General features: G+C 53.6%; 10 protein-coding genes across 10 annotated transcripts; 5 read left to right on the top strand and 5 right to left on the bottom strand.

The window, feature by feature from the left end:
• Positions 1-56: 56 nt before the first annotated feature.
• PG985_012401 (uncharacterized protein) lies at positions 57-989 on the top strand (the record flags this gene model as incomplete). The annotated part of the gene is made up of 2 exons (XM_066832167.1): positions 57-491; positions 558-989. 2 exons carry the CDS (start codon positions 57-59, stop codon positions 987-989), a joined length of 867 nt encoding a protein of 288 aa, XP_066680217.1.
• A 184-nt stretch (positions 990-1,173) lies between these two features.
• PG985_012400 (glycoside hydrolase) lies at positions 1,174-2,418 on the bottom strand (the record flags this gene model as incomplete). Its single annotated transcript, XM_066832166.1, has 1 exon — positions 1,174-2,418. The coding sequence occupies one exon, from the start codon at positions 2,416-2,418 to the stop codon at positions 1,174-1,176; it is 1,245 nt and encodes a 414-aa protein (XP_066680216.1).
• Positions 2,419-3,844: 1,426 nt separating this feature from the next.
• PG985_012399 (uncharacterized protein) lies at positions 3,845-5,905 on the top strand (the record flags this gene model as incomplete). Its single annotated transcript, XM_066832165.1, has 1 exon — positions 3,845-5,905. One exon carries the CDS (start codon positions 3,845-3,847, stop codon positions 5,903-5,905), a length of 2,061 nt encoding a protein of 686 aa, XP_066680215.1.
• Positions 5,906-6,272: 367 nt separating this feature from the next.
• PG985_012398 (uncharacterized protein) lies at positions 6,273-6,790 on the top strand (the record flags this gene model as incomplete). Its single annotated transcript, XM_066832164.1, has 3 exons — positions 6,273-6,474; positions 6,551-6,677; positions 6,763-6,790. The coding sequence occupies 3 exons, from the start codon at positions 6,273-6,275 to the stop codon at positions 6,788-6,790; spliced, it is 357 nt and encodes a 118-aa protein (XP_066680214.1).
• A 406-nt stretch (positions 6,791-7,196) lies between these two features.
• PG985_012397 (LETM1-like protein-domain-containing protein) lies at positions 7,197-8,756 on the bottom strand (the record flags this gene model as incomplete). Its single annotated transcript, XM_066832163.1, has 1 exon — positions 7,197-8,756. The coding sequence occupies one exon, from the start codon at positions 8,754-8,756 to the stop codon at positions 7,197-7,199; it is 1,560 nt and encodes a 519-aa protein (XP_066680213.1).
• Positions 8,757-10,042: 1,286 nt separating this feature from the next.
• Positions 10,043-11,410, top strand: PG985_012396 (kinase-like domain-containing protein; the record flags this gene model as incomplete). The annotated part of the gene is made up of 4 exons (XM_066832162.1): positions 10,043-10,285; positions 10,359-10,590; positions 10,652-10,777; positions 10,836-11,410. 4 exons carry the CDS (start codon positions 10,043-10,045, stop codon positions 11,408-11,410), a joined length of 1,176 nt encoding a protein of 391 aa, XP_066680212.1.
• Positions 11,411-11,791: 381 nt separating this feature from the next.
• On the bottom strand, positions 11,792-12,701 carry PG985_012395 (uncharacterized protein; the record flags this gene model as incomplete). Its single annotated transcript, XM_066832161.1, has 4 exons — positions 11,792-11,847; positions 11,904-11,968; positions 12,024-12,082; positions 12,144-12,701. The coding sequence occupies 4 exons, from the start codon at positions 12,699-12,701 to the stop codon at positions 11,792-11,794; spliced, it is 738 nt and encodes a 245-aa protein (XP_066680211.1).
• A 661-nt stretch (positions 12,702-13,362) lies between these two features.
• Positions 13,363-15,000, top strand: PG985_012394 (uncharacterized protein; the record flags this gene model as incomplete). The annotated part of the gene is made up of 1 exon (XM_066832160.1): positions 13,363-15,000. The coding sequence occupies one exon, from the start codon at positions 13,363-13,365 to the stop codon at positions 14,998-15,000; it is 1,638 nt and encodes a 545-aa protein (XP_066680210.1).
• Positions 15,001-17,737: 2,737 nt separating this feature from the next.
• PG985_012393 (uncharacterized protein) lies at positions 17,738-20,045 on the bottom strand (the record flags this gene model as incomplete). The annotated part of the gene is made up of 3 exons (XM_066832159.1): positions 17,738-18,587; positions 18,778-19,649; positions 19,968-20,045. The coding sequence occupies 3 exons, from the start codon at positions 20,043-20,045 to the stop codon at positions 17,738-17,740; spliced, it is 1,800 nt and encodes a 599-aa protein (XP_066680209.1).
• Positions 20,046-22,527: 2,482 nt separating this feature from the next.
• Positions 22,528-27,154, bottom strand: PG985_012392 (Spc7 kinetochore protein; the record flags this gene model as incomplete). The annotated part of the gene is made up of 4 exons (XM_066832158.1): positions 22,528-23,192; positions 23,249-23,870; positions 23,929-26,874; positions 26,948-27,154. The coding sequence occupies 4 exons, from the start codon at positions 27,152-27,154 to the stop codon at positions 22,528-22,530; spliced, it is 4,440 nt and encodes a 1,479-aa protein (XP_066680208.1).
• Between the last annotated feature and the right edge of the window lie 437 nt (positions 27,155-27,591).

Here is a 27,591-nt window from a genome sequence, read left to right as displayed (position 1 = left end):
TCAGACTACAATCATCCGATTCGCATCCTCCCGCCAAGCATTCAAGTCTCAGCACCATGACCAGAAAAGGACGATACGGACACAAGTGGTCACAAGAAGCCGACGACTTGAAGAAAAATTTGCCCAAGCAAGGCATGTGCCTCGACTCGCCCACCGCTCAGAGCCTTCTTGGCAATGTTGCAATGTCCTATTTCGCAAGGGCCTTGCGTGGTGATGATCAACGTGTTCAACGCCATCACATCCTCGAAAAGCTCCCGGGGCTGTTTTATGATGGCGCTGCTCAGATTTCGCATGAGGATGCCGGCTCCCAGACCGCTGACAAATTTTGGGAACGCATTGTGGATGGATATCAACCCTGGGCCAGGTATATACCGAGTAAGGTCGTCTTGGAGTTTGTGGTGTACTTGATGCAAGCGCGACGGGAGTTCCTTGTATCAGACCCCATTCTCAACGAAGAGTCCGAGTTTGTCACATCAATTGACGCTTTCGAGGTTAGTAAAACGCGAATTTGTTAATCCCATATCCCTCAACTTGGATTCTGACGGGCAGAATGATAGGATAATCTAAAGCGACACCACCATCGCGATGTCCTCCTCATCGCGCAGTACAAGGCCACAAGCAGAGGACAAAGGGATTTGGATTTGGAAGAGGATGCCGGGCCCGAAGATTACGATGATATCGAGGACCAGGCCGGCTTTGAGGCCAACACCGGCGACACAGACTACCAGGAGGAAAGTGATGAGGAGCTGGCAGACGAAGAGGTGGAAGACCAAGAGATGGGCGAGGCTGACGGTGTCGTCTCCTCCTCTCAGCCCAACAAGAAACGGGGCAGAGAAGACGACGACGACGACTTGACGGAGCCAACGGGACCGCCCCTTCCCCAAGACGAGCAGGACCGCTTGCGTGCTGGCATAAAGCGGCTGAAATTGGAGGGAGAAATGACCTCCGAGTACGAGGGCGATGTCCAGATGGGAGATGCGGGTCCCTGAGTATTGTCAGGGTCCTTGTTGTGTGTATTGAACTAGAGTTAAGTGAGGGACGAAATGGCCCACGATAGGTCTTCAATTTGTACAACATCCCTCTATGCCCTTACCCTCCCCCCCTGTCCTATTTGTCTTGCCTGTTTTGCTTTATTTTACTTCTATTGGTATGATTGGGAGACCCTCGGTTCTATTAGCAGAAACGGGACGGGGTCTGCTTGGTGATGACGCCCGCGTTGACGAGGTCAACGTAGCTCCAGTAGTCCTTCTGGACGCCCTCGCCGTCGACGGGGGTGTCGGAGTAGGAGACGGCGTTCCAGAAGGCGCCGCCGCTGGCGTCGCGCTGCCAGGCGAAGCGCTGGGTGTCGAAGAGGGCGCGGCGCTGGTCGACGGCGAGCGAGTTGTTGTTGGCGGCCTGGAGGGCCCACTCGCCGATGAAGGTTGGGAACTTCTTGTCCGCCGCCACGACGCGCGACTGGCTGCAGATCTTGGGCGCCAGGTAGCGCGCAAAGGCGTCGGGCACGGCGAAATAGTACACGTGCACGTCCATGACCAGGTTGGGCCGCGGCGCGAACTGGGGCGCCCAGAAGGCGGCGCCCTGGAAGCTGTCCTGCAGCATCACGGGGATGCGCGGGTCCACCGCGTCCACCTTGGCCAGCACCCCGTTCATGTACTTGAGGATCCAGTCGGCGGCGCCCTGGGACAGGCCCTCGGGCATGGCGAACTTCTCGAGGTTGTCGGCGGCCTCGTTGAGGGGCGAGAGGGTGAAGGAGTTGAGGTGGCCGCTGTTCTTCATGAAGGCGAGGACGGCGTCGACGACGGCGTAGCTGTAGTCGAGGTTGGTCTGGTTGTTGAACCAGAACGTGTGGCCCAGGGCCTCGCCGATGTCGAGGCCGTTGACGCCGCCGGGCAGCGAGTGCAGGTCGATGATGACGTGCATACCGTACGTCTCGATGGCGTAGTTGGCGATGGTGCTCAAGAACTTCTGCTGGTTGCCGCGGTGGTACTGGGACCCGGGCACGTCGATCCAGGCGGCGTAGGTGGTAGGCACACGCAGGACGTTGACGCCCACGCTGGCCAGCGCGTCGACGGTGCTGGTGTTGAGGAAGGAGGCGTAGCGGGCCTCGAAGACGGCGCTGCACTCGTCGCCCAGCGCCGCGCACAGCGTCCACTCGTCGGGCGTCTCGGCGGCCACCCCGCCGAGCGACCTCCACCACTCCACGTCGTGTACCTTCTCCTTGGCCAGCCAGGCGCCCAGGTTGGCGCCGTTGCCCTTGAATGTCCTCCAGTCAAGGAACTCGTCTTTTGGAGGACCCGGAGGACCCGGGGCTGCAGGCCCGGGGGGTCCCCGAGGGGGTATCGGCGGCGACGGGGGCGGTGGTGCAGCAGAAGCCGCGCCTGCTAACAGGCCAGAGTATAATATAGTGGACAGACGCATCTTCTCGACTGGTTATGAGATATAAAGGAGTGAATATCTAAGATGAGTAACGCTGCCCCCCAAAAGGGAAATGCTCCTGCACTTGTATACATACTTATGTATACGCTACCCTCTCTCGCGTTACACATAGCAGATCCAATTTCAACCAAACGGCACCGAACCTCACCGCTAATGTTTGGCTCCCGGTTTGACCGGTCTTACTACTCACTACCCGATGCAAGGAGCAAGAGGTAAATTTCATGCGCTTTAGTGAGACCTGAAGCCCCTCCCGCCCCCTTCGTCGGTGCTAGTGACTTCTTAGCTTCAATGCCAATGGGCGGCAGGGCACGCTGTAGTTGACGGTTGACCCGCAACACACACTATAGACGCGACGGTCTGCAGCGTCAGTTTCACGAAGATAGAGAGGCCTATGTATGTATGAGTGGAGGTTGAGGTGAAATTGGCAGACTGGCTCTCATGAGGATGGCCCTGTCAAAGATCGAGCCTCACTTCTAGCTCCCTTCATCGACTTCTAAAGTCGGCGCCGGCCCTGCCAGTCCCACAGCCCGGGAAGCAACGACGTCCTTCATGACAAGCGGCAGTGGCACTTGCGTTTCTTACAAGCTTTTCCCCTTCCTGATCGGGAAAGCAACGAGAAATGGATAGAGAGGTTGGTGTGACTTTAGAAAGTAGCTGATTGTGTACGATGTTACTTGATGATGAAAATGTGGCCAGGCACAAGGTTGGCCAAAGAAATAACGCATTCGATCAGTCGATTTTGAATAACATTTATGAAATCATGAGAAACTAGCAAGCTGATCGAGTAACATCGTGACCGCAAGCCTTGGGCTTACATGCAGAGACGTGTAAGTTGGCGGCTCTAATGTATGAGGACGGAGCAAGAGATGGAGGACGTTGGGAGGTGAGCGCGCTAAAGGGTTCCATTGAGCCCACCGCCCCAGCGCGTATCGATCTACTTGTACGGGGCAGAGTGCAGGGGGCGCTAATGCTAAGGCTGGATTTCTGATGAAACCTCGGAAAAGCCCCCTCTTTCACAATGCAATTTCACCATGCCACGGGGGAAAAAAATGAGGACCGGAAACAGAGATAATTGATGGGATTTTTAGCAGTCCTGTATCGATATTGATATATTCCCAGAAGATAAGTCTGCGGGCGTCTCAAGTTGGGCACCAAGTGTATTGACAGCAAGTCGGCAAAAGCCCGGCGCTGGAGAAGGTACAAGGGTTTCAAAGATGGCCTGAACCCAGATCAGCCCGAGCCGAGTGGGGTTCTTGTTCAACCTATTTGCCCGGAACACGCAACCGAGATCGATCTTGTTGCTTGTAACCTACTACTAACCCTTTGTTTCCATAGCACTCTTCATTTCATTGGCCAATTGATTGAGTATGTCTTGCTTCGTTCATGGCTATTGTCGGCACTCGTAAACATGTCGTCGAGCCAATCACAACCAGGGCCTGCGGGCGGGCCAAACCCAACATCGCCATCAATACCTGCAAACCACAAGCCGCCCGCAGAGAAACCTGCCTGGCCCTTGTCCTATCGCCTAAAGACCCCCATCCCCAAGGCCGCCCCCGGTAGCTACAATGGGTCGCCCCAACAGCAGCAGCTCCAGCGCCAGTGGTGGCACTATTATCGGTATAGCAATGCGCAAGGCCACAAACCCGCCCTAGTCTATTGCACCACCAAGGAGCAATCTCAGAAGGCCGCCGAGTTCTTTCTGGGCCTGCCTGTTGTCGGCTTTGACATGGAGTGGCCCTGGGACGCCCACAAGCGCACCGGTCTCAAGAACAAAGTAGCTTTGATACAGCTGGCCAGCGAAGGCAGAATCGCCCTCTTTCATATTGCCTTACATCAGGGGACCACCGTGGACGACCTCATTGCCCCTGCCTTGCGGGCCGTACTAGAGTCGCCCTCAATCTCTAAAGTTGGCGTAGGCGTCATGAATGCCGACTTTGCAAGGCTTGTCCAGTTCTTCAAGCTCGAGCCCAAGGGGGCTTTCGAGCTGAGCCACCTGCACAACCTGGTACAGTATGGCGATGAAGAATACGACATGATCACTACCAAACTTGTTGGACTCGCCAGGCAAGTAGAAGAGCACCTGGGGCTTCCCCTCTGGAAGGGCAAGACGAGGACTAGTGACTGGAGCAAACCTTTGAACCGGGACCAGCTTACCTACGCGGCCGATGACGCCTATGCTGGCTTCATGCTATACCACCGTATGAACGCCAAGCGCTTGGCCATGGCCATTGTACCGACGCTCCCAGTGCATGTGGATCAATATCCCAACGTCCAAGACCGGCTGAGTGGTATGATGAACAACCGTAGCGTGTGGTTACGGCCCGAACGGCCCGGTGCTGGCATTTACACCGCACCAGATTTCTTTCGTAAAGCCAAAGGCATACCCATTGAGAAGCGAGACGAAAAGGCCGGCGCATCTCATGAGAAAACAGCAGATCGCGGTGAGAAGCGAAAGGGGCCCGAGGAGGGTGCTGCTCCACCCGACACGAAGAAGAGTAGCCCAAAGGTGCCAAAGTTGGAAGAAACGGCGCTCAGTGATGACGTCAAAGCAGAATTACACGAACTTCTCAAGGCGCAGCGGACACGAACTGCCCAGGCAGAAAAGGTCCCCGCGTATTGCGTGGCAACTAATGCCGAACTCGAGACACTCGTCGCTAGGCGTCCAACAACGAAACAACAACTGCTCAAAATCCGGGGGACAGGACCACGGAAGGTAGAGAAGTACGGAGAGCTCTGGCTGGACATCATTAGAACGTTTGTGAAGGAAAAGAGAGTGCCATTGGCCGAACAGAAGCAGCCTGTAACGCCCAAGGCCAACGTCGTCAAGCGTGTAGGCCAGAGTTTGGAATTCAAGGGATCACCGCCAACGCCACATATGAACACAGGCTTGTCGTTTTCGATGGCGGATGCTAGCATGACTGCCGACGAAAACAAGCGAGCCCGGGAAGATTCCTCCTCTGATGAGTCAGTATTTGGCTCGCCCATCCCGTCACCCCCAAGAGAGAATGTCGAGCGCAGACGATGTGATGTACTTCCACCTCAGAGAAATCAGGCCGAGGATGCTTCGGGTCGTCCTTCGCCTGGAAAACTGGGGGAACGGGGCAATGTGGCGGCGCCGCCAAAAGCTGCGGCAGCAGCTCCAGTGGCATCAGCCTCGACTCCTTTGCGCGCACGTCCAGACACAACCCCCTCCCTGTCGAAAGATGCCATGATATTCGAGAAGAAGTTGACGGCCCTAAGCCGCATGGTTATCTCGAAGCTCCCGCCGGAGCAACGCTCTCCAGATGGCCCGCCACTCATTTCGGATGCCGCCATTAGGCAGCTGGCCCTAAACCCGCCCAGCACGGCGCAAGAACTGCTGCACATCCATGGCATAGCGCCTTTGGTGCGGGCGTGTGCGAATGCCAAGATCGATCTCATGGGCAACATTGCCAAGTGGAGACCTGCTGCAGAGGCCTCACCTACTTGAGAAACGAAGTTGGTGTTGGCTTTCAGAACTGATGAGCTTGTGACTTTTGGAATGACACCTACGGTGTGCTTCTATCATCTGAACTACGTGTCTGCTCGGGGGTCGGTTCATGACGCAGAAGTCTTGGTTTTGGCCATAATATGCAATAAATATGGCTCAGGGATGAGGGCGCTTGGCATTGATGATATTCTCACCTGGTATTGCATTAATTTGCCGCGGCTAGTAGCCATTATCGCAAGTCATGCTCGATACCGTGCTATGCCCTTCCTCTCTGTCTGAGAGGCGTGCTTATTCCTTGTTCGTGCAACTCTTACAGCTTTAGAGGAGAGGGGGGTTGCGCGGCACATGCGGTACCCGCGCAAGAAATATGGTCGAGACGATATCATCAAGCACACCTGCCATCCTCTGCTACAACGTCGCCGGGCACGACGCACTTCCACCACATCGCTTCCGATACGACTATGAGTACAACCGATGCATATCGCAGCTCGCAACTTGCGGAGGCAGACTTGCAACGAAACGCCGCTTCGCTCAGCCCTTGCCCCCTCTCTCCATGTGTGTGTTTACGCGTGTGTGAAAGGAAAAACAAGCACATCGCCGACCTGCCTGAAGGGACATGATCGTTCGAATAAAAACTATGATTAGTATCTGGCCGGATCCATTTACACGGAACGGTCTTGGCATGCTCCAAAGGCTTGGCGTCGTGGGCCAAGGCCGGAGGGTTGCACACATTTGAGGTCTGGGGGCTGGACAACGGTGGACATGAGCTTAGGTTAGTCAGCTAACCTGTCTGGTCGAGGGAATTACTTGGACACATTGCTATTCGCTTTTCCAAGCACAACAATACATTGCCATAGCTCTATTGGAATCAATCGCTCGGTGTGAATCTCGTGTGCCTCGAATGCAGCTAGAGCGTTGTACGCCATCTGTGCCAGCCGAATTTTCCCACACCTGGCTATCCTCTCTGTCCCATAGACTGAAGTCATGCAAGCAAACCATTTCCGAGCTTGTTCCCACTGGCAAAAAAGCGTAAGTAATGTAGGAGGCAAGGGTTTTAAGTCTATTTGATATATCCTCTGTAATCGTGGCAAGAGATGTGTCTTTCAAATCTATAATAACAATGCCCAATTCCGCTAACTCCGCGAGAAGTCCCCCATCTTCTCGCCATGGACACACGAACCCTGGGTTCTCTGGATTCCGCTGTAGTGTAGTAGTAACACAGTAAACAAAAGGAAAGAGCGGGATGCAGTATCCTAAGAATACAAAGGTCATATCGCTAAGGCCGGTCCGCTTAGTTGTCGGACTTCTTCGCCTCAAGCTTCTTCTCAGCCACGCCGTCAGCCTCAGCTTGCACGGCTTCGCTAACTTGGGACTTTTCCACACCGGCCTGATCAGCCGATGCTTGGCGCTCCTCCTTCTCATCAATATCCTCCACGTCTCTGGGTGTCGCCAGACCGGTCTCCTGGTTCTCCTGGTTTTGCTCGTTCTCCTCATCAATCAGCTCTTGTTGCTCCTTGAGAACCTCAAGACGCTGGCGGTTGGTGGCAGCACCCTCGGCGTTGTGCACCTCGAGTTCGATCTCGTGGAACAGCTCCTCAGGGATAGAGGACAGCACACCAGTGAGGGCCTCGATCTGGGCGTCGAAACCGGTGGACTGCGCGCTCTGGCCGTAGTGGTAGGCGTTGCTAAGGACCAGGAGCGTAGACGGGACGCCATGCTTCAGGCGCAGGTCAAGCCACGACTGCAGGTCCTCTCTTAACCTAGCGGGGGAGACGCCGTGTGTCTTGATGCCTCGGCTGGCGCAGGCCATCTGGAGCTCCGCAACATTCAGGCTGTCGATGCCCTCGTAGCTGATGGCCTTGTCGTCCCGCTTGATTTGTCGCATGCGGTGACGGACTTGGTAGCGCAGCATCATGTCAGTGCCGAACGTGTTCAGGTTCATGTAGCGGCACATGGACACCAACTGCGGCCTCGAGAGGTTGTCCAGGGTCAGATCATCCCTGAAAACCTTGCAGACCTTGATGACATCCTCAGTAGTGGGCTGTTCGCCAGTCGCGCGCAGCTTACGGAAGAAAGTACCAAACTCCTCCTTGGCGGCGGTGGCCGCGGTCAGAGGCAGGCCGGTCTCCTTGAGGGTAGTGCGCAAGAAACCGCTAACCTCTTTCCGTGTCGCCCGCAGGGTCGCAGCCTTCTTGTCTTTGGTATTCTGCCCCTCGTATGTGCTGGGAAGCAGGTTGGGGAAGATCTTCAGAGCGATGGGAAGGAGAGCCTCGGCGAAAGGCACGATGAGGAAGACCGAGAAGGGGACTAAGCGGCCCAAGTCTTGAACGGTTCGCTGGAGTTGGCGGTTTTCTCTCCGTGTCAACTCGTAGCCGCCAGCCATCTTCATGGCCAACCTTGAGCTGATTCTGACTTCGGTTGCTAGCAGCTTCGTGCCGTCCCAGTAATGTTGAATCTCGTGTCTAATCCTCTGGCCCAGGGTCAACTTCTTACCCTGCTTCTCCTCCTTCCCCTTAGCCTCGACTTCCTTCTTCGCCGAAAGCTCAGTCAACGTCTTGGCCTCGGCAGAAGACTCGCCGTGGGCAGGCGCTGTGATGGAGCCATCCTTCTTGGCTTCCGCGGCTGACGTCGTAGCGGGTTTGGATCCGTCCTTGGGAAGCGGCTTCTTAGCCTCCTCTACATTGAATCCTGGCGGCGGGGCGCCGGGGGGTCCCGTGGTGTGTCGGTCGGTAGAAACATTGCGGATCAGTAGTGCAAGCGCATATGTGTTTGCGGGCGAATTGCGAGAGTAGTGTCCAAGGGGGAGATGCCAGGCCGACACCAGGTCGTATGGCTGTGCGGGTGAAGGCATTGCGGGCCACTGCCCGGCGGGCAACGTGGGATGATGCGCTCATAGTCGAGAGCGCGGTGGATGTGGTCGGATTGCACAAAAAGGAGGGACTGGCTGCTCGTACTAAGCTGGGTTGAACGAAGGGTGGGATTAAAAATCTGGAAAATATTGGTAGTACAGGTTGAGTATGTATGTGAAGGTGTGATAGAACTGGGTATGGGGAGGGTCGGAATTAAAGATGTACTACTAATAGGAATGGGAAAGAATCGAGAAGCTTGTTGAGGGTGATTGATAAAATGGGCGGGCATCTTTCGCTTGGCTCCTTCCAGGGTAGGTACTACACGTAGGTACGCTCGGCTAATTCCACCCACGGGATGACAGGTAGCCAGGAGGCAGGTACCTTCTGTACCTGTTCCGTAGCATTTCGATACATGCCCAGTGCTCCTGCCTCACGCCACTGCGAGTCTAGAATGCGCGACTCTCAATGCGTCTCGAGGTACCCCGGTACTTAGCGGGACGTAAGTCCGACTTGTCCGATCGCAGGCCGACCTTCGGATTATAGAAAGACCGACTTTGCTCCTCCAGTCAAACTCCCGTCATGTCGCAAAGATTCCATGTCATTGTAACCTAAAAATGGATCCTGGCGCCATTATATCTTCACCTTCCACACTTTCAACTGCAAGCTGCAAGTGCTACCAAACCTACAGCCACGTCAGCAGCCCTGACAGGATGGGGCTTCCGAACATCGCTCAGGACAGTGGAATCTTTTAAGGGGCAGCCAGTCTACTACCAAGCGTCCGAGTCGGCCTCTGGTTTGCATACCTCCTAGCTTGCTTAGAAAGCATAACAATTGTTATGTTTGACTAGCGTCATGTCATCTGCTCTCTTGGTCTTATTATTATCAGAAATTGTAGTCGAAGCCAGCAACATATAGAGAGACATAGTCGAAGTACAGGTTGCGTGTCAGGGGCGAGAACTGGAGATGATGTGCATTGATATCGCGAGGGGCCTTTGTTTCCTGTCCTGTCTTTCAGCACCAAGGCCGCAACCATCTTCTCATTCTTGTCATGGCCCTCGCAACCAATATACCCGGGAGCCAAAATGCACTTTAAGAAGAAGAAGCAATACAAAAGCTATGGGTTGCGCCCGTATCCTTTTGCTTAGCATCATACATAGGCCAGGAGGAGCCTCCTTGACTTTGTAGTATATGTACCTACCTCCCAGGAGACACAACTCGATGCCTGTGATAGTCCTGGCGAGGGCTACTCTCTTTCCTGATACGAGGCCCTTGTGCCCGCCCTCTCAACATGTCTCATCGCCGGATGGACCCCGTGGAAGCCGCCAAGAACATACAGCTCTACTTTGACAAAGACGGGCGCTATGCGACGGAGTGTTTCGTCAGCAACGGCGCGTTGGGGCATGTCTACAAGCTCAAGACGACGAGCGAAGGCGAAACACGACGGTTGATCGTCAAGATCCCTTTTGAGGCTGTCCAAGATGTACCAGCGCGGGCTCGACGCAACTTCATGACGGAAGAAGCAAGCTTAAAGGTTCGTGCAGACGCCCATATATATATCTTTACCGCCTTGTGACTTGTGCAAAGTACGCTCGTAGCTGGTATAGATTTGTAACCGATGGTGGCAGGCGCTTCAAGCGGCGATGCACGTGGTGAATAGATTTGAGATTCCGGACGACCCGCTCCATAACCCCGTCCCCCAGGGAGCCGTCTCCATCGTCAAAGGTTGGGTATATATGGAACGGCTCGAGAACGGGACCCTCGAGCAATTCATAACCCGGGCCAAGGGTCGTTCGGCACCACTGCCCAACCGACTCATCTGGAGGCTCCTCATGTGCTGTAAGTTTCCCCTCCACGGGTAACACTGCGACTGCATAGAGTTGACGTGCCATCGGTGTAGTCATCAGGATGCATATTGCTCTGTCATGGCCCACCAGTTATGCAGCAGGTAACATCAAGCTCGAAACCATCGAGGGCGATTATCCCAGTTACATCCTATACAATTCAGATATTCATTCGCAGAATGGTACGTTAGCAACCATCCCTTTTAGCGGATGCAGCGCATTGACTAAGATCTCCCGTAGTGATGTTCGGGCACTTTTCCAGCGATGACTTGTTGGAACACGAGATAACGCCGATACTGAAAATGATCGACTTGGGCGGCGTGGAGAAGAGAGCCACCCCCACAGTGTACGCATGGAATGCCGCAATCCAAAAGTTATTGGCTTTCCTCCCTCAAGTGAGTTCGCAACTACCTTATCGGCTAGGATCACGGGCTATGAGTTACTCTCTTACTGACATGCACCTGTTTCCAAAGGAGTTAGAGCCGCTGCTTTTTGCTGGCCGCGACCCCGATATGACTCTCAAGTATGACCCAAGGTTGGACCTGGACTTGTACAGAGTCATAGATCCCAGTATGGGATCAGTGAACCTAGATCCAATGAGCCTGCATTATATGGAACAAGTTGCTACGGAAGCCATCCGCACGCGGACGGCGGAGTGGTACAGGAATAATATGCCCAGGAGCAACCTCGATGAGACAGACGAGGCAGCTATAAGACTGGTTCGAGAGCTCATCCTTGAGCCCAGCAACCCGAACAAGTCCGTAGCTGATGCGATGCAAGCTCTTATAGAGGGGTTTGATTCACTGGCGATATGAGCCGGACAGGCTGGGCTCCCAGCTGAACTAAACTCGGTATATCACACACGGGTAGGGATGGATGACTTCGTGGTAAAGCACAATCGGCATTCGTGTATAAACTGCACTGGACATAATAATGAATGTGTAGAGCGATATGCTATCATGCGAGTCTTCACTGTGTGCCGACTTCCGAAAGAGGGCCATCGTAGACAAAGGCGTCATCGGTAGCATCCCCTCTAGACCAATCACCAAATGTTAGCAGTACACATTCATAACTCATAATTCGTATCTTCATTTCTCATACAAACGCCAATGTACCGCGAGCAAGCAATGCAGACAATAAGGGATCCCGGTCGGTTGAGTAGTAGCCAGCGCTATTAGAGCGTTATTTGTGGCCTGTCAAGCCGCACTAAGGAGAGCCAGGGCACTCTGGAAGGCTTTGACAACTTCCGACACTGTAACAATAATTAGTACTACATATTACATGCGAATGGATATGAAGAGAACTTACGGTGTTCTTTCTTCTGGTTCAGCTTCTGCTCAGAAAGATGAACGAATCGCGTACGAGTTTGCAGCCTGGATTGCATGTTAGTCGCATGAGCAGTATATAACGACAAGCAGAGTTACTGACCGTTTGACCGCGCGCTCGTTGTCGTGGCTCGATGATGCCGATGCCCACACGTTAAAGTACTATGAGGATTATAGTTAGCTAGAATGCCGGCAGGTAAGCAAGCAAACTGGATTGACGAACCTTGACCAGCTGGTCGAACTCCTCCAAGATAGCCTTCTCCTTTTCGTCTGCTTCGCTAAGCGCCTTCTGGTAGCGAGCTTCGAAGTCATCCCAGTCAAAGGGAGCAATGCGCCCGGGCGTGCTGGGCGATGGCTGCACCGAGACTCGCTGACTCCGACGCTGTTTGGGCTCAGGAGTACGTGTTTGACGACGGTCCACCAGCACCCGGGTCTGCGTCACAGGTGCTTCTTCATCTTCATCATCCTCTTGCGGCTGGGGCTTGGCCTGGACCTGTGGCTTGACTGGGGATTTGGTTGAAGACTTGGTTGGCGATTTACTTATAGACTTGGTTGGGGACTTCTTGGGTGACTTGTCTGGCGATGGTTGACGGGATTGTTGACGGGATTGTTGTCGCGAATGTTGGCGCGATGACTGCCGTGACGCAGTCTGTGGCATGGGAAGCTCCCCATCACCCTCGTAGCTTGGTACGTCGTTCATGGCTTCTCTTGCAGCCATCTCCTCTTGGCTCCAGGACTCCTTGACGGTGGAGAGCGGCGGTGGTGTGGTGGATTCCGACATGGTTAGGGAAGCCTCCTATCCGGAATACCTTGAGACTTTTGATCTTGCGCGATCTCAAGACGAACGGTTAGTACGTTCTGAGAGTACGCAGACTCTACCTGTCAGACTTAGCAGGCTGTTTTTAGTAGCCAGCCAGGATGCCTCACTCAGGTGACCAATGGGACCCCGTGACTAGAAATTTGGCGAAGTTGCAGGAATACCGTAGTCAGACAAACTGCTCACAGGACCTGGCCACATTCATTCGCATATAACGCGAAGCTTCCTGCCGAAATGTGAAAGCACCTGGCCCGACGACTTTATACACCCGTTGGCAACAACCCCTAAACCTGCCTCTTTAATTGAGAAAGACGTGGACGCGTCGCTGCCCAAAGCGTGACTTCCCTGCAGGGGTCCGACTTCTTGGCTGCATGCCTTTCTGGGGATGAGCCGCCGATAAGCCGATAAGAGCTTGTACCTTCGTATCTTTTCGACGTCACCCTCTCATGGGCATATGGGAATTCCGATCACGTTCGAGCCGATTCCGCGCTTTCTTTGTCGCCAAACTGACCCGCGCGTTTTGCCAAACCATAATGGCAGGTCGCCTATCAATACCTTGATACTCTAGAAGTCCACGAAGGCGTGGATCAAACCAGATTCCATTCCATCGGAACTTGCCACCACCATGGACCATCGGGCCCAGCCTGTGAGCTGCGATGTCTGCCAGCGGCGGCATCACCCACAACGGCTTCCCTTCTACTGCGCCATGGATGCGCGCAACATGCTGTACGAGGGTCGTATAGAGCACGCCAGAGCTCTGATGGAGACGACGATGCTGGACGGTCAAATCAGCGCCCTCGAGCTAGGCAGCGATCCAGAATCGGCGACGTCCACTCCTATTCGAGCTACGCGCCGATATGTGGATCAGTGCGTCTCGGCGACTGAGCAGGCAAGAGACGAGACGGAGCATATCATTGCGACCGCAGAACGACTGCAACAAGATATTGACAAAGCAAAGAGTGATATTGAAATGCGCAAAGCCAAGTTGGCGCGCCGCAAAGCGGACCTTGCGTCGGTATCGCAGGGGATAGCCGCGAGGAGGGCCAGGGAGTTGGAGGAGGCAAAGAAGGCCATCAAGATGACAAAATACTCGTGGGATCGAGAGTATGAGGCTATGACACAGTATCGGGCCGCCCTGTGCACAGAGGTGGCCAAAATCTACCGGCTGCAGCGCGTTCCGGTTGGTCCCAGGCGATCAAATCCCATACGCTTCGAATACAAGATTGGTGGCATTGAGATTGTCGATCTCCACCACATGAACAGCACCTCTCCTGAACATGTCTCTGCGTCTCTTGGGCACGTTGCACATCTTCTATGGCTCGCTGCGCATTACCTTGACATCCGCCTGCCCGCTGAAATCACCTTGCCACACAACGACTACCCAAGGCCCACCATCTTCTCCCTTGTCTCGTCTTACCAGCATGGCCAGGTTCCCTTCCCAGGCTCTTCGCAGCTACCAAACGATCCCCGAGACCGGGGATACAGCCACGTACCCCATCCTAGGCCCCTGTTTCTGGATAAACCCCTCTCAACACTGGCCAAGGAGGACTCTCCGACGTACACCTCATGCACTGAAGGTGCCTGCCTCCTTGCCTATGACATAGTATGGCTGTGTCGCACCCAGGGCATAACAGTCGGCGACAACAGCAACAGCTTCGAAGACTTCTCGTGCATGGGTCGCAACTTGTACAACCTCCTTATCGGCTCATCTCTCCAGCGGAACCAGCCAGGCCAACAGCTGATTCTCGACCCGGAGTCATCGTCGCCCGGGCGCCGCGGTAGCAGCGCGGCAGACAACAACAACAGCGAAGGAGACCCGAACAATGTTGACCTCATCAACAAGGCCGCGCCCAGAATGGGCCAGTGGTCCCACGGCACGGCACACACGTACCTGGGCGGCGCCGCGGGCCACGACTTCACCAAGTACTTCAAGTTGCCGAACCCGCTCAAGCTGGCGGACGAGCTGCGCGCCCGCCTCGTCAACGAGGCGCCCGCGCCTGAGTGGGAGCTGATCGAGGACGACGAGTTCGGTCCCAACGATCTCGACGATGGAGTGCTTATTGGCGGCACGCCGCGGTCGCGCGCGAAGCCCGGGCCGCAGCGGTTCGGCCTCGAGAGCTACATGAGCGTCAACACGGTTAAGGGCGGTGGCGCAGGCTCAGATGCCCATGCCAATCGGGCCCCCGGAGCGGCTGGCGGCGCTTCTTCTGGCAAGGATCGGGAGAAGAGCACGAATGGGTGGACGAAGATCAAGCCTCGGTGATCAATGTTGTTGAGAGATGGGCACAGTTCCCATTCTCGGTCCTGCGAACCCTCAAACCCAATCACATGTATGTAGCATTGTACGTGACTTGGCTTAGGAAAAGCTTTCCTTAGCATACGTGTTCAAGCGAAGATTGGTCGTTCAAATGCCACGAGGGCGTGAGGATGTTAGATCGGCAGAATCTATCTGATACGTACATGTAGCAACACATGCTCTAGTTTCGTCAACTCATGACCCAAGCCCTTGGCTACCTTCTAAGTTGGTTTTCGATATGAACTAGTCCAAGTGAAGACTTGACCTCAGATGTGAGATTATGCCCTTCTTCATAATATGCCCTACATAATTTGCAATCCAACAAGTGTTCTCTCAAACCAGCACAGATATCCCTCCCATGTCACATTCTCAAATGGCAGCCTGTCCATGCCAATGCCTCTATCGTATACACGTATTGAGATAAACACAGCAGTCAACCGATCATCTTTCGTAGGCCTAACTTACAAACCGCTCGAGTCTCATGTAGACCCTTCTCTCGGGACATTCTGGGGCTTGCCTACGTATCTGTCTCCTTGAACCACGCTTCGCTCGCCATGAGAAACCAAGATGCGCCAATCCAGGAACGATCCATCTGCTTGATGTCTGTCTCTTTCGGTGCCTGGCCTCTTTTCTGGCGATGGATGTGATCACATATCTCAGATTGCCAGAACTTGAAGCAGACGATTCACTGCATCCACACGATATCGAGGAGAATCCTGATATATTTCTCTAAGCATAATGTAGTGGTCTAAATATGGATAAATTGTAACTCCCTGTATGTTGTCGTTAACCCCTTGTTTGTTTTGTTTTGATATCTAACGTCCAGCGTCGCCGCTTAGCAGCTGGCGCTCCACCTCCCTCAACGTATGGGACATGCCTGCTGCAGTTACTCTGCAACCCGCTGACCTAATACACATGAATGCTATCCGATCGAGACAATTTCCTTGTGCTTATTTCTCCTCGAAGGGGGAACACCTCTTTCAAGCTCTCTTTTGTGATTCCCATTTTTTTCCTTTCGCAGTTCGGACCATCCGTCGTCGATTCCCTGTAACATCGATGCCCCATCGCCCACCCCTTGTTTGTGTATCCTTCTGCGTGACGCTGGACGAACTAGCAATCAAGCTGAAAGGGGAAAACCCCGAGACAGACGAACTGCCCCGGGAAAACCCAGATAGACCGTACACCCATCAGCAGTGCCCGTTAGAGCTGCGCCTTGGGCCAAAGTTCCAATGATTAGAGGTGCTGGAACAACGCAACCTCGCTCCCCATGAACAAATCCCGTCTAGAGGCCACGCGATAACAACACCACACACCCCCTGCACGCGACCAATAGACATTCACTGCTCTTACCCTTCCCCGGTGAGCCCGGCCAGATGCAGTGCTAAGGCGCAAACCGGGCCACTGAACCCAAAAATAACGTGGTGTGGAACAAGAGCCTGTGTAGTCATGGTTAGTAGAGAACGACGGGAGAAGGTGAGAAAGGAAAGGAGACTACTTACAAGAACCAACAGACCACCAGACGCTAGGAAATACGGCGCTGAGATCTCAGATAGGTCCCAAGAAGACTTCGCCCTCGATCCTTTGGCAATGGTCGCTGCTGCCACCCAAATCCCAAAGCCGCCAGAAAGAGTCCATCAACCCGGTTCCAATCTCCCCCGCTAACCGCTTTTTTGGACGATTTTCTGTTTTCAATTTTTTTTTGGTGCACCCGGAGGCACTTGTTGAGATTTGTCGAAAAGAAAGCTGTACATGAAGAGACCGAAATGAAAAAAAAACGCCGAGAATGTCGAAAAGAAAGGGTTGTCGAATGTGTGATGTAGACCGAACAGAAAATAAACCAAACAAGAATAGTAGAATGATGATGACGATGCAACAACCAAACCAACAGCGACGCGCACGGCCAAGAAATGGAAGCCCGGCTTATCAGCCTGCCATCTAAGCAGTCGTGTTATATAGAACGACTGCCAGTCAGCTTAGGAATCATCCAAATCGAGACGTTAGCGAGTGCGCGTCATGCTCGCCGGCGAGAGCTTGCCAGGACCAACCCCGGGGCGTCCCAGCAGAACTCTCTACCACCTGCTCGCACTCGCCCTCTGGGAATGGGGTCTACATGCTCTGACAGACGTGGTTGGCGTGAGCCTGCATAGTGTCGACATTTACTCGCTTCACCCCATGGGGAGGGTTCCTCGCTTTCATGATCAGTGCGACGCAGGACCGGAGCAGATGTACCATATCAAGTTGCTTTGACGGATGGGATTGAGAAGGATCAAAGGCAACGCAGATACATGACTGGCTCCGGCTGTTGGGTTAGTGAAAATCGTATCGTTAAGTAAAGCGTGAAACAGGAAACCATGTAGCCAATACCAAGAGAGTCGAGAAGAGGGCGTAGAGAGTCGACCATGGAATCCGGTCAAGCTGAGCTGGCATAAGAGGCAGCAGGGTGGTGGCGGCTGGTGAGACTCAGAAGAACCCAGTTGCACATGAAAATCCATCATCAAATATCGCCGGGGATTGAACCCAGCACGGGAATCGAACCCGAAGTGCAACCAGTCTCAACCTCGTCCCACCAGAAGGGGAAGTATGTGTGTATACCTTCAGGCAACTTCAGGTCGAACCAATAACAATATATGGGGATTGGACCCAGACATGCGCGTTGGCCCTAACCATCATCAATCAGCCATCAGGAAGAGAACCCCTACTGCTCTTAGCGACGAAGACGACGAGGAAGCTTGCGGACCTTGCGGTTCTTCATTTCTTCTTCGCTAGCCAGCTCAGGTACGCTGGAAGCTTCGTACTCGCGTCCTATAAACTTGAGCTCTGACTCCTTAGGGGGAGCGGCTGCTGAAGTGTCCTCGGACTTATCGCCCTCGCCGTCCTCATCATCCGAGAAACCGTAAGTCGACGGGTCAAGCAGATCCGGATTCTCAAACGTATCTGGATCGTTGTCGTCGGGTCCGGAGGCGGAGGCAGAGGCGGAAGATGAGGGACCAGCAGAGGCCGAAGACGAAGGACCAGCAGAGGCCGAAGACGAAGGACCAGCAGAGGTGGCAGCGGCTTCGGCGGCGGCAGCGGCTTCGGCAGCGGCTTTGGCAGCCTTCTTCTTGTCCAGCTTTGCTTGCGCCTGCTTTGCCCATTCCTTCATGCTGTCCTTGGCACTGAACGGAATGATCTCGTTGTCCTCGTTCGTAACTTCCTTATCGTCCTTGTCAGAGACGGAGTCAGACAAGGAAGGCTCGGGCTCGGACTTGGACTTGGGAGCAGGGCGAGAGGAACGAGAGGAACGAGGGGAAGGGCAAGGCGTCTGAGAGTCCGGCTTGACATCAACGGCGACATTGCCACTAGAGCCAGTGTCGGACGACGGAGACACAACCGGGGTGGACTTGGCATCCACAGATTGACTGGCCGGTTGGGCGTCAGGAGAGTCAGCAGAAGCAGAAGCAGACGCAGACGCAGAGGCAGAAGCAGAAGCGGGAGGACCGGTGGGAGCGAGCTGAGGAGAGGGTGCCCTGGAGCGAACAACAGGACCCTCGTTGCTTGAAGCATCAGCTTCCACACTAGTAAGAAAACATTAGAACACAGTTAAGTCAAATGGGGTTCAACAAGGAAAATACTTACGAAGTCGTCGTCGCATTGGGCTCGACCGAAGAAGCAGCAGCGGGATCAGGCAGACCAGAGGCAGGCTCATCAGAGACAGTGTTCGTAGCCGTGGCCGAGGGGAACTAACCCTGGCCAGTGACAGGAAACTGTGCAGATTGACCGGCAGATGAGACCTCCGGAGCTGAGAAGGCGCCAGGGACAGGAGCGAAGACCGAAGCGGGGGCAGGAGCAAGGACAGGGACAGGCGCAGGAACATAAGCCGGGGCAGGGGCGGGGGCGAGCATGGGACCAGAGAGAGACTGCATGTCCTCCACGATCTCAACTCCCTGCCGGGCGCTGTTGACCTGGTGGAACCAACCTAAACCGTGGGCCTGATCAGCCTTGAAGATATCCGAGCGAAGAACGGGCTCGGGCTTCGGCTTGTCCATCTTGTCGATACCCCGTTGCCGCTGCTGCTTGACCCAGTCGGGGTTGAGGCCAGCAGAGACGTTGCCCCAAGGATCGGGACGGCGGTAGCCAGGAGCGTGGGGGTTGACAGACTGCGTCATCAGAGGATTCCGCTTCTGTTTCTTCTGGAAGGCCTCCAATCCCCTCGAGAAGGTGGTCACAGTCCGTGGCTGCTGACGCTGGCGAACTTCGAACTTTACACGCCTCGAGGGAGGCTCCGCGATCGAGAGAGGCTTGGGCTGAGGAGGGACAGGGACCGGGACCCGTGCGACCTGTACCGTAGGTTCGCCGTCGACAACAGCGAACCTCGACACCTCTGCCTGCTCGTCTGTTGGGGGGTTGACAGGCGACGAGCGACATGACCAGCTGGTGCGGACCTTCCCATAGAACCAGGCCGGGGCAGCGCAGATCATGTGGTAGGCCCAGATCGAGGCAGCGACCAAGCCGAGCAAAATAGGCCCGAGGGCGAAGAAGGTAACCTGAAGGGTGAAGAAGATCACCTTGGGCTGGCGGCAAGTCCAGAAGAGGAAGACACGAAGCAGAGGGTAAACCACTTGCAGACCATCAGGAACCTGAAGTGTTTTTGGTCAGAGGTTGATGTACAAGTAGAGATAAATGCAGGATGAATTGATGGAGGTGAGGGGGGAATTCGGATAGGGGAGGTGGGATTGAGTTGAAGGGAGTTGACATTGAGATGGGATGGAATCAATCCAGTTGCATAGGATGTGTGTTGGCATTGGAGATGAGCAGATCCAGATATGATGACTGGAAAGTGGAATAGGAAGTGCAGATGATGGAATGTGTTCAATAGATGGGATGAGTAGGTGTATGTATGTATGAATATGAGGTTGGATAAGAAAAGTTGAGAGAAACGAGGAAGGAAAACATACCTTGTTGAGGCCAAGAGGCTCAACGGCAGAGAACAAGAGAAGACCAAAGGCGAACCAGAGAGGCTGACAGAAGAGCATGGTGACAAATGCCCAGAGGAGAAGAAGAAGATGGTCGCAAGACATGAAGGTGGCAGCCACATGTCTGCGACAGAAGGAGGAGATGGTGGCGAAGGGCATTGTGACTGATGATGATGATGATGGTAACAACAACAAGATCAAGTGCACAATGGGAGAGAAAGCTTCAAGCTTGTGTGAACGTTCAGGAAGTGAAAAGATGTCGAGCTTGGTAAGAGCTGGATGATCAAGTCGAGAGCGTGAAGTTCAGACAAGAGTGATGCGGGACGAGGGAGGAAGGAAGGAAGAGGGAAAAAGAATTTTTGGAAATTCTGGAGGGAGAAGAGCTATTTATTTGCTGCAGAGGGCCACCGCAGCAGCAGGCAGAAAAAGGTACATTCACTACTTCCCAAACGGGTAATCAAGATGGTTGCCATGGACGATTAGGGCCATAATGCCTAACTTTGGGTAGATGGCTGGGTGCTTCAGGGGAGCAGCACCAATGTGGGGAGGGGTTGCTATGGAAAAGGGCTACTGACTGTCAGGCAACGAGGGATCAGGTACCAAGATACAGTCCAGTAACTCCAGAAGAGGGCAACGCTCGCTCGCACTGGCAGCTTGTTAGCAATCAGGCTACCCGGTATGGTGGCACTCAGGTAGGGCAGGCACTTTGATCAGGTAGGTAATCCCGCACTTGGAGGGCCTCCCCCCTATCGGGTCAAGTCCTGGGCTGGCATTACCAGGCAGCCTGTGGCGATAGCGATGTTCCATAGGGCCGAGAAAGACATGGCACATAGGTAGGTTACTAGGTAGTTATTGGAAATGGACATATGTCACTTAAGCAGACTGGCTTTCTGCGTTCGAGATTGCATGCATGATACTCGTGAAGTTGTTCGAGGCTGGATGCCAACGTGTGTGGTGGTGCCTTGATACCGGCCGTGGCACGCCTATGGGAAGCCAGAAATGTCAGACGAAGTGTTCTCCTGGAAATGCCGAGTGATAGACATGAGGTGATGGAGAACAACATGCACACCACACCAATGGTATCCTGTTCTTACACCAGAGACTCGAACAACCGGATCCCGCGCACTGCTGGACTGACACTACCCAAGATGTCCCTACATGATCGTGATGGCCTAGGATTATGCTTGGCACACTCCTCGAGCAGGTGTCTCACATCCAGGAAATCGGCTGTCTTGTCTGTAAATAGCATATCTTGATCTACGTTGTAGCAGAGATGTAGTTGCCATGCCATACGAAGAGCCGTGGTGACCAAGCATGCCATGTAGAATTGTTGTTGTACCAGAACCCGTGCAATGTCACATCACAACATCTAGCCACTGCTTGTCTGTGAACTCGTCCTACGCATCAGTGATGTCGACGGGAGCTGCTCACAGTCCTTTGACGCGAATTGAATGGGCATGTGTTTACATGCTCCTATGAGCAGCGCAACTGATGCCAGACAGGTCTTCCTATGCCATGTTTACCACACAGGAATCCATTGGACCAAACATCTACGCATCTGTGAACCGAAATTGAAGCGCGCCGGTGATTGACATCCATGTCTTGCTCCAGCAAACAGTGAGAGGCAACATGGGCAGTATCATGATGTTAGAAACAGCTACGACAGCATCACATTGGTTGCCCATGGACAAACCCATTTGACTCGCCGGTTTTCAACCGGCCCAACCGATGCCAACTCTGTGATTCAGGCCATCAATGGCGATTGTCTCAAGGCTCGTTGAAAACTGCCACCCAGACTACGCGTAGACCGCTCCAATATGGACACGGGGATACCGCCCACATATGACGTCCATGCTTTGTTTACAAGAGCGGTTTCTCTCCAGACAAAAGCATACAAGGTGACTATTAACAGTAGATATCTACATGCATGTAGTTACGGACATCTTGTCGCTGTGCCTAATGAGATGGCTGTAATTATTCTAATAACCGCGCAACCAGCAGTCTCCAGGCCCTTCATGTGGGTTAGATTTGGGGTAACTTGGCCCCAAAGTTGTTATTCCTAGCTTGATTATTCTCAGATGCCATTCTGTGGTTTGCTGCTTGCCTTCTCACATAATTCCCCGATGCTTCTTTTGCATGGGCAGAGGATTGGTTGGCATTTACCAACCTGACTCCGGCTGGGAGGGCGATGCCAGATACTTCAGCCTCCATGTTACGTTGAGCAGTAATCCTACGTGTGGCCCTGCTGCCATAATGTTGCCCATTGCTCGACTTGGCTTCATCTACGCACTGTTCGGCATCTCTAGATCAGATTCCATGCTTCTGATATTGACATCAAAGGACAGGTCGGCAGGCATACGAGAAACACATCAAACCAGTTGGGCAGGGTAGCATGACAAGGTGAAAGGCGGTATCATAAGAAATGTCCTAGGTCAATACAAAACTCCGACGCTTCCCTCATCATGGCATGGCCGGAAGCAGTCTAACTATGCAACAAGTATTCATAATTCATAAAATCCTGTACTCCAGCCCTTAAAGAGCATCACTTCCGACCTCTGGCAACCAGTCGCTCATGCAGTTCGACGACGACATCACTCCACGACTCTACAGCTTCGTTCTCCTTCTTTGTGGTGACTCGCTCTCCAAGCCTGGTGCACAGGTACTCGCATACCTTATCAATCTTGAAGTGCTCGCCATAGACCACGTGTGCTTGTGGCACAATGCGGAACTCGATTCCATCGGGTGCAGGCTGGCTTTCAAGACCCAGAGTAAGCTGAACCTTCGTCTGCATGGGTACGAGCAACATGTCGATCTTGGCCGCGATGGACGAGTCGCTTGTCCTGGCAACTTCGGTCGGGAAAGTGCAGTTGAGAAGGCGGATGTTGTCGGCAGCGGCGTCGGCTTTGTCCCACGCCGCACCGATCGCACGGAGCAGAGTGGAGATCTTTGCCCGAGCTTGTACGAGGCCGCGGACATATTCCTGTATGCATTGGACGAAGAAGTCCTTCTCAACAGTCTTAGGCTGCGAGTTCTTCTCGCGACCTGCAGCAATATAACACAGATCGACGTGCGAGGTTGTCTTAGCGTCTTGGAATGCCCTGATGTCGAAGACAACTTCAATCTCGCGACGATACGTCATCGAGACCGTTGTGCCCGAGATGCCGGCGATGGTCCAACCATGCTCTTTCTCAATCTCATCAACTTTCACTGTGCATGTATCATTAGCGCGTGCAAGAGTAAATATTCGTGGGGTTCCAGCTTACCTTTGAGAGTGCTGATTTCTTTGGAACTCCATCCCCTGCACTCCTCCCGGATTTTTTCGGCTTCCTCGATGGCCGCGAGGCACTCTTGTTTGCGGTCTACCATATCCTGAATGGTTGATTCGGTTTCCCCAAGAACCTGTTGCAACTCTTCAATCTTGCGCATCTTCTCCGCAACGTCCGAGTCCACATCCTCAAGTTCAGCCCTGGCGGCTTCGAGCTCCTCAGGGTCACAGTCGGCAAGTTCTTCCGCAACGGAGCGCAGGCTACTGTGTTCCTGCTCCAAAGCTTCATATGCTTTCTCAAGGCTGGGAAGGGTGACATTGAGCATGTTCTCTTGCTTCTGAAGAAGCTGCTCGTCATCTTCCATGTCCTTGGCGATCGTAACCAAGCCTTCCTTGAGACCATCTTGCAGCTTCATCCGCCATTCATACCACATGGCTTTGCTGAGAAGGCGTGCATGCGTCTTGACATTCTTGAACTGGTTGTCCATCAAGAGCTTGAAGTCTGGAGCGGCAGAGATGTATTCCTTGAATAAGGGAGGGTTCTCGTCAAAGGTTTCCGTTTCGATCTCATGTACAATTCGTCTTCCTTCGGAAATGTACTTCTTCAACTCACGACATGACTGTCCATATAATGTCAGCATACCTTTCTCGAAAAATTGAATTAACAAGTAGACTTACGTGCTGATATAGCTCGAGCATCGGGACTGTGCATGCACCAGCGACAATACATCTCTCCAGAGACACATCGTCCACATTGTGCAATGTGCTATCCTTCAACGCAGCTGGGGCCTGTGTATGCCGCCGTTTTGTCGTCGTCAGCTCCATAAAACGAATACTGGTCATGTTGAGGAAATCCTGCAGATGAATGCGTTCTTCATCGTCATCGTCGAGAAGGTCTCGCTCTGAGCGACGAGGAGGGTCCTCAAAGTTGAAGGTGTCCGTAGGCTGATCATTTTCGACCGACTTGAAGCGGCCTTGATGACGAGGCGAAGAGGCTGCACCTCCAGTGCCTGCCAAAGGCGAGAATGACATCGATGGCGTGATGGCATTGCTGCCAGTCTCTTCCAGAGAGTGGCTTGCGGAACGCGTGAGACGCCCTGTCGTCTCAGCCACGGTCGGTGGAGCATGTAAGTGTATATTCTTGACTGGACTTCCTTGATGACCTTTGAGTCTCTTAACTCCATCCCTGTCCTCTTCGTCTTCGTCGTCCAGCTCGGCGGGACGCTTCCCTAGCAGTCCCCTGGCACTTCCAACGTGTAGACTCTTGCGGCCTCTGAATTGGGTGTTCTTTTTGGGGGACATACTGGCAATCATGCCCTTGAGCGTGGCCGTGTTGTCATCATCACCACAGTCGGCCTCTCGCTCGAGTATACTTCGGCCATTCTCTCTATCCTCTTCTGCCTGGCGCTCATTGTCGATTTCAACCTCTATAATTCGAGGGTCGGCAAACGTTACACCTCTAGCAGTTTTACCGGGGACAAATTTGCTAGCAGAATCGCCGATGGATTCCCGACGATCAAAAAGAGCAGCGACTTTAGGAGACCCCAATCCGCTACGGTCAGCTCCAATGCCAGAGACTCGCCGGGGCTGAGGGGTTAGCACAATGCGTGGCGTTGAGACACCTGTTGAGGGATCTTGCTGGAAGACGTTTGCGCTCTTTTGGGGGCTCGTAAACAGAGAATTTCTGAGAGATCCTCTGGTGATAGCCGATCGTTGCGGGGAAGGCGTTCGGCTTGACGGCTTTCCTGGTGATGGCGTTCTCAGAGGAGATGATTGAACGCTTGCCACAGGGCTGCTTTCGATAACGGGAGCAGGCTGTTTTGGCGGGGAAAGTTGACGGATAGGGGAACTGCCGTTGGAAGCATTAGAGGGTCTCCGGCTTGTGCTGCGACGCAGGCCCACTGCGCGGAAAGGGGAAACGCCGGTGCTCGCTTTTTCGGAGGGCGCAGAACCCCCAGCACCCGCCGATAGCCGTCTCATTGGGGAAGACGAAGCCAGCATAGGGGCGCTGTCAGCCCTGTCCACTTCTTCCTCCATCATATGTTTCGCTTGTGTCCGGTCCTTGACTGGGGAAGGACCCTTGAAGATTTCACCCATGGCCATTGTCATATCCATCCCCATCGTCGCCTCTTCCTCATCTTCCTCATCTTCATCCTCTTTAGCTTGGGTTGTCGGTAGAATGCGACCCAAGCCAACCGTCATGTCCATCGTACTTTCATCATTTGCCGCTGTGAGAGTCCGGCGGCGGGATGGAAGAGACTTCCTCTTGCTCGACCCCCCTGCCCCCGAAGGCAACACTGCCCCCAAGATATTGGTGAGTTCCATGGACATGTCCTCATTGCCAGCGTTACTCTCCATATCGAAATCTTGCACGTTGTTGTTGTTGCGAATGGCGCCAATGGCCGTGGTGAGATCCATGGTTGTATCATCTTCACCCGGATGTTGAGGACTGGAGGATTTCCGCATAGGTTGAGCCACTTGTTGCGGGAAGATGCCCCCTAGTGCTTTCGTAACGTCCATAGACATTTCATCATCGTAGGCACCCTCTTCTGGGGCGTTGTTTGCTCCGAGTATTCCACCCATCGCGTTGGTAAAATCCATGTCCATGTCCATGTCCATCTCGCTCTGATCCACTGTATTATCCTCATTAGGTACATCGTATGACGAGTAGGACTGTTTCGGCTGGTGTTGCTCAGGACTATCTTTCTTAGGGGCCGGCTTTCTAGCCCAGCCGAAAGACGGAATGATTTCCTCCTCTTCATCAATACTTTGCGTTTGGGCCTGTCTGCTGGCAAGTCGCAGGGCATCGTCAAGCGTATTATTGGTATCGTCAGGTGATACCGAGCGAGCTGTCATGCCAGATGCAACAGATGTGCCGGTCACCTCATCGACTACCAAGTCCATGGTCGTACCATCGGCATCCGAGTCGCTGCCATCATCGGAGTGTATCTCCTCGTCAATCTCCGTCGCACCGTCTGTTGCATCCGAGTCTGAACTATAGATAGTCGATGCAATCGTATGGTCATCGTCACCATTGTTGAAGCTCATCGGAGGTAGCGCAGAGCTTCTACGGTTCTGTTTCTGGTGCAGGTCCCGCTGGTGCTCGGGTGTATCAGGAATAGGCTCTTCGACTTGTTCCGGAGGAGTGGACGGCGGGTCTGTGGGTTCGTTCTCTGACGGGTCTGGATCAGGCGCCGAAGGCTGTGCAGCCAGTGAGGAGGCTCGTCGTGTATAGTCAGTAGAGGTTGTCGATTCTTCCTTTTCTTCGACCTCATGGAATGTATGCAAAGTAGCCTCCGCCGCGAATGACACTCTTCTGTTAGCCAGTGACTTCCGGCGCGCCTCTCTTCGGTCCTTAATCTCTTTCTCCAATTCGCGCCTTTCTTTCTCCTCCCGTTCGCGCGCAGCAGCCTGTTGCTCTTCCTCTGTGCGCAACGCGATCTTGGTCCCTGAGGAGTTCGAGTCCTCATTTTGAAAAGGACTGGGCATATTTTCGGCGCCCTGATTTCTCGCAGATGGCTGGGCTATCTTCGACTTTGGCTTATGAGGAGGAATCTCTGGTAGGATCGGTATTGTAGGCTTGAGGATGGACCGCGGCGGAGGGCGGGCAGGCGCTGCTAGAGACTATAGAGACATTAGCTACTTATCAACGCGACGGCGCAGACTGCACGAGGGCAACAAGAGGATGGATCCTTACAACTCGTCGGTTGCCAGATCCCGACTTCAGAACATCCAGGCCCCCAGGTCCCATACTCTTACTACGCGACTTCTTTCGGCTGCCATTACCAGCCAAAGAGCTAGCTACGTCAACGGTGATGTTCTCCTTCTCCATTCTCTTTCGCACGGGCGAGTAGCCGGTTGATTTACGAGGCCGCCTCGTCGGTGGCAGGGTTACGTCTCCCATGTTGAAGTGATCAGAGAATAGGTGTCGTCAAATCTCTGGGGGAATATGATTTCGGTTTGGTTTGGGGGGTAAATCGTAAGTAACGATGCACCTGTTAGTGTGAGGGACAACCGCGTGCGACAAGTGGGCGCGTCAATCGTCGGTTTATTTACATGACTTCCTGTTCGGGCATAGTTCCCCACAGCAACATACCAAAAAGTGTGTCAAGTGAGTGAATGTTCAAGGATCTTATTTTTGGAGAGGAGAAGTTGGGCCAATGACTTAAGTAAGCATAAGCATTGATCAAAGCATTGATTGGCCTTAAGCAGCTTCTCCTGAAAGATGAATAACCTGCACGTATGAGAAATTGGATTCAAAGCAATGGACAATACTGCATGCACTTTGTGACACGATACGATATCTCATAGCTAGGTAGCTATCAGCGTGGCTTGAGAGAA

Source organism: Apiospora marii, assembly GCF_038362585.1.
Source record: "Apiospora marii strain CBS 49790 chromosome Unknown utg000009l_segment0_segment0, whole genome shotgun sequence".
NCBI lineage: Eukaryota > Fungi > Ascomycota > Sordariomycetes > Amphisphaeriales > Apiosporaceae > Apiospora > Apiospora marii.
Note: the sequence above shows the minus strand (reverse complement) of the source record. Positions and strands in the feature narration are given on the sequence as shown.